The 10,250-nt window shown below is 38.5% G+C and overlaps 1 protein-coding gene across 1 annotated transcript; it reads right to left on the bottom strand.

Annotated features, from left to right (window-relative positions):
- Window positions 1–1,407: 1,407 nt before the first annotated feature.
- LOC106903705 (NXPE family member 3-like) lies at window positions 1,408–6,273 on the bottom strand. The gene is made up of 5 exons (XM_088003317.1): window positions 5,711–6,273; window positions 4,654–4,949; window positions 4,020–4,090; window positions 3,715–3,912; window positions 1,408–3,633 (listed from the first exon to the last, which is right to left on the bottom strand). The coding sequence occupies exons 1-5, from the start codon at window positions 6,152–6,154 to the stop codon at window positions 2,930–2,932; spliced, it is 1,713 nt and encodes a 570-aa protein (XP_087859443.1). The 5' UTR covers window positions 6,155–6,273; the 3' UTR covers window positions 1,408–2,929.
- Window positions 6,274–10,250: the final 3,977 nt, after the last annotated feature.

Here is a 10,250-nt window from a genome sequence, read left to right as displayed (position 1 = left end):
ATGTTTGATGGAAACTCATTGACTTTCCCAAGAATAAGCGATGGAACGACCATAAAGTCAGAATCCTGGTCAGTCCAGGTAGGTAGGTGTGCTTTGTGTCCTTAGTTTTTATTGAAGTTCATCAACTACATAATTGTTTTCTTTGTGAAATTTTTTGAAGGCTGTACTACTAATTTTCCTGACTTTTTTGCATGATGAGATCATTTGTGTTTTTTGAATTACATGAAAACTTTAAATAAATTATTTCTTAGGGGGTAGAGGGATATATATCTTCTTGACTCTGTGCTTCAATCCATTGTTGGAGGAAATTTTTAAAATGAAGATGAATGTGTAACTTTTTAGAACTTGCAATATACAAAAATTTTGTCTGGACTTGATAAAATGTGACAGAAATATTAACACTTATATTTTTGGAGAGTGCAAGTGGTTTTATATATGTGAGGACATAAAAATATGGGTAAGGTCTTCATGCTCTATGCATGATTTTCTTCTCTTACTTTCTTCCCAGAAGGATTGAATCCACATGAATCAGAATCATTTCAAGTCATGTATTCTTGTTTTTCCCCCAGTTGTTGTGAGGAGAAGAAACCAAAATTATAAACGGAATTTCCAACTTACACATTAGGCTATTTGGTTTCTTTGGAGATTTTCCTTTCAATCAGGACATTTCATTTTATTACATAAAACAATGAAAGACAACCATTTTAGATGTTGGCTATATTTTAATAAACAACCAACCGTTTATGTATCCATAAACAATTTATTTTATACTCATACATTTATTCATTATACGCCAGTTTATATTCTCTGGACAGTTTACGAAGTGCACCTTGTTGGTACCATAGCATCTGATTGTCTGAAATTACTTTTTTTCTTCGAAGAATAGAAGCAAAAACGTCTTCAAAAGTTCATTTATGAGCAAGTGACTTGAAATATCCACAAAATGAGCCCAAAAGAAAGTCAGGTCAGGTAGACAAAACACAGCTTTAGGTAACATATTTTTAGTAATCTAATAATGAACACACAGGTGTGTGTGTGTGGGTGTGTGTGTGTGTGTGGGTGTGTGGGTGTAATACCTTGTGGGGACGATTTTCCTGACATACTATGTTGTGGGGACCAGTTGCTCCTTGTGGGGACCGGAGCCTGGTCCCCACAAGGGGAAACCCTGTTTTTGGGTCAGGGGTCAGATTTAGGGCTAAGGTATGAATTGAGTTTTGGTTAGGGTTAGGGTTAGGTATGTGATGGTTAGGGTTAGGAAAAGGGTAAAGGTAAGGTTTAGGCTGTAGAAATGAATGGAAGTCAATGGAAAGTCCCCACAAAGATAGCAACACAAACATGTGTGTGCGTGCCCACGTGTGTGTGTGTGTGTGTGTGTGAGGGACCAGACTCAAACAAGGACAAAAAATGTTCAAAGTAGAAAAAAGGTTTCCATTTAATTATTCAAAAAATCATTAATAAAGCATAAAGATTTAAAGCAAAAATAAATCAAAGGATAAATAACAAATTTGGATCCAAATTAACTGAGGTCAACTGAACTCTAACTAAACACAAACAAACTGACCTCCTAAACAAAGAACAAAGGCTGCTTAAATAGGGGTGGAGTAACCCAAATCTACCACAGGAGGGATGTCTAACCAAACAAAAGAACAAATAAATACAAAATTAACTAAAGCATTCTATAAACAAATAAAGCAAAATAACTTTAACTTAGCACAAACAATAAGTGAATATTTTAAGTGACAAAATTAAATAATAATCTTGGCATCTCCCCCTTCAGTCTCAGTAGTTTGTGGATGGTTTGCCCCAGGATCCTCCACCAGCTGGTTCCTATCAGCAGCACCTCAAAACAACACAAATATAAATAAACCATTCAGACAGACATTAACTAAAGTGTGCACCCATTAGAATATATGTCTAAATGAAATAACTTAAACTATACTAATAAAGAAATCAATACTAACACTATGTGGTGGTGGTAGGAGCATCCACCACAGTGTGTGTGTGGGAACTATTTGTCCTAAGAAACAAGGGTGGGAAAAAGGACACACAAGCAACATGAGTGAATACATCAAGGAAGATGCTTTACACCCACAAATAAGTACAAAATAATATTCAACCTGAAAATTGTAGCTAAGTACAAATTTGTTTTATGAATTGGAAAACTAGCTCTCTGAGCCATTTGTGGATTCCCCCACTTCCTGGTGTTACTCCATAAACTGTCCTCTCCCCTAGAAACTAATTCACTGTGCAAATCAATTTTATCTCAACATTTTTTTGTCTCTCAAACCTGAGAGAACTTTATCTAATCTGTGCACTATCATAAGAAATCAATTATAACTAAATACTACTTCAAAAGTGCCACTTTATTTAAATGTGCTTGAGTAAAAGCAAAATATACAGAAATAAATAGTAACGCAAGAAACAGTTTAGAAGAACCTTTACAATAAAACTTCTAAATATGTGACAGAAGCTGCATCTTTAACAAATCCTCAGGACGCCTTGATAGGTGTGACTGGTGTCCTAGTGTAACAAATATAATATAATGTACAAATGAAGCAGTGTTAAATAAAGGTAATATTTCTTGAAAACTAGTCAGCTGCCAATTATTATTATTAAAAAATAAACGTGCCTCAACCTTAGGAAAGCTCAACATACAGGTATTCTCTGTAAGGCTACTTGATGGTTTCTAGACTATTAATTTGAAACTTTACATTTGGCTTACAATAAGATGAGCATCATTATTATTCCTAAAGGAACATTTCTGTGGCAAACAAGTCAAGAGATTAGTCTTGAATGATTTTTTCAAGATGTCTTATATTTTATATATAAATGAAAAGGAACTGGGAAAGTTCCAGGCAAAAGCTGATTGAGTTCTTTGTTAAGAAAGTCTTTTTAATGTGTTAAATGTACTGAATCTACTTCTGTTTTGTTAATGAATAACTCCATCATCTGAACTGTTGGTTGGCATTTCTGTTGTGGTAGACATCGCACTGGAAATGGACTTTGACTGCATAGTTGTTTTTTTATGAGGGCCTAACCTGTTTTTCAATTTTTTTTTTGACTGTTTGATTGCACCTTTAAATCGCTCACCAAGGGGACAGGTGTGGGACAAAACAACATCAATCATATTCTTTATGATGGGAGGCTGTGGGTGGAGGCTGTGTGGCAGGTGGTGGGCCAAGCACATCTCCCAGGCGTCCACCAGTTTCACATTCATCCCTTTGAATATCGCTCTGAGTATCTTGTCACGCTGAATTGAAAACCAGTCACTGTTGGTCAGAGTCTCATAGAGGGACAGCGCTTTGGGGTTCGCAGTCCTGATGATGACCAGCGTACCTGGATGTCTGGTGAGCAGTTGCCTTACTGCCGTCCGTATGCTCAGCAGGCGCCGGATGTAGACCTCAACGGGGAAGGTGCTGAAGTGCGACCAGATGCCGATTACTACCACAGTGTTCGTGCCGCCAACCAAACCTTTCAGTTCATTGGCAATGTAACGCATCTGACTGATTAACAGGTTACTGAAACGAATGGGAGCGCTGTGGCACCGGAACGTCACTAAGATGTTGTTTTTAAAATCCAAGGCCATGAAAGGTCCCGTTTGCTTTGGACTTTTCAAGTCAAACATCTTGAGATCTGAAAGTTTGCACAGAACAGATTAGGCTGCGGCATGAAGCAGTTTCAGTTGTTGCTGGACATTCCTATTGGGCATCTTACCTGGTGTTGTTGAGGTCAAATACTCAAACCACTGTCTGATGGTGGAGTCTCCGTACAGGTGGAGAACCTTCCCTTTCAGGCACTGGATGATTGCTGTGGCGTTGTTAAACTGACGGACTGTGGTGCCATCTAGTGTTTGCCACACACCCTGGTAGTAGTAACCGGCAGGACCGGTCTTCATGTTTTCATTCTTTCCACCTGGAATGTAAACGGGGAAGATAAAATCTTCAGGAAGGAACTTCATATCTTCCCCGATAAGAAATTTCACATTTATGCCAACAGAAAAATAGTTAAACATGTTTTACCTTTTAGTTCTGGTAGAATGCTGATGCTGGAAGGTCCTGATCCCGGAATGGAGACTTTCATATTGACACCACTACAGCAGAGCAAAGCAAATTGACGACAGACTGTCATGGAATATTAAATCTTTGTCTTATTCACATTCTGTGTCTTAGTTCTAGCAAATGTCACTTTTTCTGTCCCCCTGGTTTTCCTGCTCTATGGAGGGGTTTGCAGTACCCTCAGTATCCAGGGGCACTGTGATTTCTGAGGCATTAGCACCAGGGTGAGTCTCCTATTACAAATACTCAGGGACAAGGGTCAGAGGACAGACTCTTAAAATGGACATGATGTCCTCTACTGAAAAAAGTCTATACCCAGCATCACGTGTCATTTCTACAGTACAGAGAAAAATAGTATTACCCCTTGTTTCTTCTGTTTTGTTTCTTGTTTCTTCAAGACAAATTTAATGAAAAACTAAGAAAAAAAAACCATTTAAAACCATGTTTTCATTTATGAAGAGAAAGAAGTAATCTGATCCATCCATTACTTGGGTAAAGATCTGATCAACAGCATATCTCAGGTGCAAATTTGTGTTTTAAAGTTTTATGTTGCAGGCAACGCAGAGATTGTTGAGAGTACACATAACAGTACACTTACCTTTTAAAGAGCTGCTCTTCCATGGGCTTTATTCTTTGCCTGAATCCTCCTTTGGAGTGGATGATCCTGGTGTCACAGTTCAGCTTCTTTGGCTTGTAGCAGAACCAGGGCTCTCCCGTGTGGAGGTCAGTGTAGTTGCACAGCTTCTCTTTGGGAGCTTTGAGGCATACGTTGCATTCAGTACTTTCCTTGATGGAGCCTGAGCGAAAGATGCTTCGGAAATAAATTCTGTCAGGCTGCTCTTGGGTCAGTCTTTCCAAAACCGTGACCGCCTCACCTGGGTGAACCAGGGTCACCTTTTAGAAACAAAGGAGAATTAAAAAAAAAAAAAAAAAAAAAAAAATTATGGTTTAAAAAAACAATTGCTAAAGTAAAGTATATATTTAATCGTATGTGGTTAGAGCTGTGAAAACGTTTGTACTCTTACAAATTCAGTTTTTCCTTTTTTTTCCTCAAATGTAAAATTGATTTACAGATCGCAAAATCATGTTCATTGACCATATAGACAACATGAAAAGTAATAACAGTGGCGCAGTTGGTAGCAGTGTCGCCTTGCAGCATGAAGGTCCTGGGTTTGATTCTTGACCGGAGGTCTTTCTGCATGAAGTTTGCAATGTTTTCCCTGTTCATGTGTGGGTTCTCAATCAGGGTAATTGGTCTCTGTAAATTCTCCTCAAGTCTTTGTCTTGTCTGAGTTGACCTGTCCTGGGTGACCTTGCCTTTTGCCCATTGACAGTTGGGAATAGGCACCAGCACCCATTGCAACCTGACTAGGGATAAGCGTGTACGACAATGGATGGATGATGAGATTAAAAAAAATGTTTGCAAACATGAGTTGCAAAAAAGAAGCAACAGAAGCTATCTGAGTAAAAACTTTTTCACTCAGTTAAATTATCAATAAAACATAATTTGACTGTTGGGTTGACAAAAACCCACATATGTTTTTTCAAAGATTCATATGTTTCTTATTCAGAGCTTCTTACTGTGTTTGCCTAAGTGACAAAAGGAGCTGAAACACTTTACTGCAACACTTGTCATTAAAACTTCTGAGTCTTACCTCAACTTGTGCGTCTCCTTCCCAGAGTAAAGAGAACACAGCGGTGTAGGAACCGTTGCGATGATCAAACACTTTCCCCACCACGCCTGCAAACACAGCACGGTTCTGCAGCCGAGCGTACAGCAAGTCTCCCCCAGACTTCCTGGGGCGACCACGGAAGTCAGAGACTTTTATCAGAAGCTCCAGCTGATCCCCGACGTGCCAACTTCCCCCTCCTCTCCGTGGGAGAATGATGAAGGTGCTGTGAGCGGGATCACTGGTTTCATTCAGGGAAAAGCCAGGCGGTACAGACGGCGTTTCAGGCCAGGCGATGGACTCCTTCAACAAGTTGACCTCTGTGGCGTTTTCAGGTGACGCAGAGTGGAAGGAGCAGACGCTGGCTGGCTCAGAGGGACGTAACAGAGTGATGGTGTTGATAGGTGTTATGGTCGCTATCGGAGTCATGGACCTGTTTGTAATCTTTAACTGGATGAAAGAAGATTAGACAAATGAAATGCCTTACAATCATAATTTCAGTGCATAATCCTGGTCAGTTTATAATGTTAATATCTTTATCTGATAATCTACAGCAACTGCTTTTCATGTAAGGTTCCTATACTGTTATTATGATGATAAAGCAAAATGAAATAATAAAAAAAAGTTTAAACTATGTTTCTGTTTATCCCTGTTGATGTTTGATCCTGTTTGATTTGTCTTCTGTGAATTTACTTTTCAGTTCAAGATGAAATAATTTGATTGAAGAATTGTTCATAAAAGCAAAGCGGATAGAAAACATGTACACACCTCCTTCAAAACGCAGGGTTTCTGTGAAGTGAAAAGGACAAAGACGTTCAGACACACCTCCCTCCTTTGATACCTTGAACAACTTGTGCAAGAACAATACAAACGCCCCGATGGCTTAGTTGCACGAATGTGAACACCCTTAAGCTGACACTTAGTTGTAGAAGAGAAAAATAATTAGTTTTGACTGTTTTCAAAAAGCTACATGTCATTTTATCCTGTGTCTTTAATCTGTCAGTTTAAGCTGTACAAAGACTAAAAAGCTGCGGTGGTTTCGAAGTGTGCAGAGGAGAAAACGACGGCTCAAAGCAATACATAAAGCTTTAAGATTGTGAGATGTTAACCAAAAATTTAAAAAAAAAAACTTCACCCTGGTTGATATGCAGCTCTTGTGATCGCTGATGTCCATGTTGTACAGCGTGAAGCACAACACACACACAGCCAAGAGGAGGAAGATGAAGCCATACTTCATAGGGTAGCGATTTCTGGAAGCACGGCCTTCCTTTGACAGCCGTGACTGGACCTCACTCTGCGTTAACACACACAAAGCATAAAAGGAACAAAAGATAAGTTTGTACGGTTCAGAGGATATTTTGTAACAAAAGCACAGAATGATAGTCAAGACAAACGTTAATATAACTTTCAAATTCGACTTAGAAAGTTCAGCTCAATGGCTGATTGTCGTCGTTTTACTAACACATAACAACTTTGTTTTATTACACCCAACAATTTCATGCATACCGGGCTGCACAGTGGCGCAGTAGTTAGCACTGTTGCCTTGCAGCAAGAAGGTTCTGGGTTCAATTCCCAGCCCGGGGTCTTTCTGCATGGAGTTTGCATGTTCTCCCTGTGCATGCGTGGGTTTTCTCTGGGCACTCCGGTTTCCTCCCACAGTCCAAAAACATGCCTGTCAGGTTAATTGGCCTCTCCAAATTCTCCCTAGGTGTGTGTGTGTGTGTGCATGGTTGTGTGCCCTGTGACAGACTGGCGACCTGTCCAGGGTGTACCCCGCCTCTCGCCCAGAACATCAGCTGGAGATAGGCACCAGCAGCCCCCTTGACCCCTCTACAGGACAAGGGGGTACAGACAATTGGTAGACTTTCCCATCAGCTTCAGAAAATGCACTTGACAAAGCACTTAAAATGTGTGATTGAGTTAATTTTCTATTTATTTTATTTTAGTTTTTTTGCTTCAGTCACTGAAAAAAAAATAAAAGAGAGAAAAGAAATCTGAGAATTCTGAGATAAAAATGTGGCCCTAATCCTCTTCCGTAGTTTCAGGCAGCATCTGAAACAGGTGTAAATATAAAGCCGAGCCTGTAATAAATAAATAATTTAATTATAATTATAATTAAATTAAAGGATTATGAACCAAAAGTCTATTTTTTGCCAATTGAAAACAATCTGAAAATGAATAATTTCCCTACATGATGTAATAGGTTTATTTGAAGAGGTTTTTTTTTTTTGTTTCTTTTTTCCGTTTCTCATTTTTTTCTTTTTAAAGCTGCTTGTTTAGTGAACTTTTGTTGGCGGATTTTTATTTTATTTATTATTATTATTATTATTATTATTATATTATGAAATATAAACACACACGCACAGAGGACAGCTCCACCCATCCTTGTTTTTTGACGTGTTGGAAAATTACATGGCTCCTCTTCCTTCCCGGATTGGGACAGACCACTATTGTCTCCTCGTTCCACTGCTGATAAATCGTCATATCAGCCGAGAGAGCGGCGGCGATACTTAATTATAGGTAAAAAAAAAATAAATAAAAAAATAAAAAATTCCGCTTACCCGCTATAGACCCGCCCCTGACTTTAGGTAAAATTTTTAAAATTTTATGCATATTTTATATAGTTTGACTGAGGTCATGAATTGTAGACTACACGCCGTGTAGTCCGTGCCTTTGAAAGGTTCCTTTGGGACAATAAGTTTATCTTATCTTATTTTACAAGTGGTCACAGATAATAAGAATAAAAATAAACTTGTCCGGATAATAATGAGGAAATGTGTTGTAAAAAAAAATCTGAAATAAATGTTTTTGTTTTGATTTTTGTTTTTTTTGCATTTTTGTGATATTTCATCTTTAAATTTATTTTTCATTGTTTTACTTTTCCTTGCATTTGTTCCTAATGCAATAGGAACACACAGAGTTGATTGTTGTATGTTTTTATTAAAATAAAATATTACAGAAAAGATGGTTTGAAAGAAGTGGTGAAGGTTATAAAAAGGGGTTAATCAATCTGTCAATCGGTTTTGTTTGTTTTTATATCAGATAAATTACAAGACGAATAATGTTGGATTAATCTGTTTATTTTGTAAATAAAACATAAAAAATAAAGTTAAATTATAATTAAATCTTAAAGGAAACAATAATTTTCAATTAAAAGCATCATTATTTCAGGGATCTTGATTGAGCTTTAGTAGAAATACTGACTAATTTAGAACAAAAGTAACCACTGACGTTTGAAGAAAATAGTTTAAGTTGAGAAGGTTGGAGAAAGAAACTGAATCTCACAATCAGTACACTCCCCTCTAGTTCAAGATAAAGTAGTCAAAATACTGAAAACCATCACCTCTTGTATGACTGTCGAGTAAACGGGAAAAAGATCGACTAAAAATGTAACTTTTCCGTTTGTTTGGTTGGTTTACCTTTGTATTTTTCTCCATTGTCGTCCTCACTTTGTCAAATCCCCAGAGCTGTTTGCAGGTGTGTGTGTGTGTTTGTGTATGTTTGTCTCCTTGCCTCTCTCTTCTCACAGGGTGTAACCAAGGAATGATCGATGATATAAAAAAAAAAACCCTGGACTTTGACTAGGCTGGGCTAACAACAGAAATTTACCAACACCTGGCACAGGTGTTTTACTACTTTAATAAAGCCAAAGACCATTCAAATTACACCACATATGTGTTCACACACTTGGTGTGCTGTTAGGGATATTGTTTTTTTTTTTTTTTATGTGACTGTAAGGGGAAGAAAACCTTTGAACTGATACTTTCATATAAATCTAAGGTCTCTTCAATGACTGGTGTTGAACTATGTAAAGGACACTACAGACCTGCTGCTGGACCCACTTCATGTTGCTTTCCGGACAAACAGCGGCAGATGACACCTGAATTTCCTCAACAGTTTGTCATGCAGCCCTGCAGAGGCCTGGTGACGAGCCAATCATTTCATTCAGGTGTGTTGGCAAAGTGGTGGATCTAAAAGTAGCAAGATGGAGGACTGGACCTGGGGACTCTCGCTCTACTGATGCTTGATCTCAATCTGACTCTGCTGCTCTGCACGGTTTGGCCATGTGAGACAACACCCCAATACATCCATCCTCATTACCATGAAAGAACCAAATTCACCTGCTCCTCCAGTTTTTATTACTTTAACTCTGTAATGCCACACAGTTGGGTGTTGTGTTGGTAACTGACTACTTGCTTGACATCTTTTTCTTCTTTTGTTTCTTAAGCAGTATGTTAGTGCCAAAGCCACACAGTCTCAATCTCCTTTGAAAGTATCTCTGCTGAAGCCTTGAGCACAGAAAGTCCCCGGGGTTTTCCAACACAGCACATACTGTCCATCTGAATACCAAGATAATTATAGAGCAAATGTTCTGTGTCTTTGACAGAAACCTGTCCCCTTGTACTTAATCTTTGGATTCTAGCAATCAGCTTCCTTATTCCATGGGGCTTTGCAGAACTCTTCACAAGACTTTGAATCTCTTTGCTGGTTGCCGTCACGGTATGAACTCTGCCCCTGAGTGGTA

Source organism: Poecilia mexicana, unplaced genomic scaffold, assembly GCF_051168715.1.
Source record: "Poecilia mexicana isolate PSO_F unplaced genomic scaffold, ASM5116871v1 scaffold_23, whole genome shotgun sequence".
Taxonomy (NCBI): Eukaryota; Metazoa; Chordata; class Actinopteri; order Cyprinodontiformes; family Poeciliidae; genus Poecilia; species Poecilia mexicana.
The sequence above is the reverse complement of the archived record's forward strand: the minus strand, read 5'-3'. Positions and strand labels throughout refer to the sequence as shown.

What these genes read in the sequence shown, in the direction of transcription:
- LOC106903705 (XM_088003317.1), bottom strand. Translation starts at nt 6,154, where the DNA reads ATGACTCCGATAGCGACCATAACACCTATCAACACCATCACTCTGTTA. An exon ending in AAGGAGACGCACAAGTTGAG is followed by an intron (nt 4,950 to 5,710) that starts GTAAGACTCAGA and finishes TGTTTCTAAAAG; the next exon opens with GTGACCCTGGTTCACCCAGG. An exon ending in TTTGACCTCAACAACACCAG is followed by an intron (nt 3,634 to 3,714) that starts GTAAGATGCCCA and finishes GCAAACTTTCAG; the next exon opens with ATCTCAAGATGTTTGACTTG.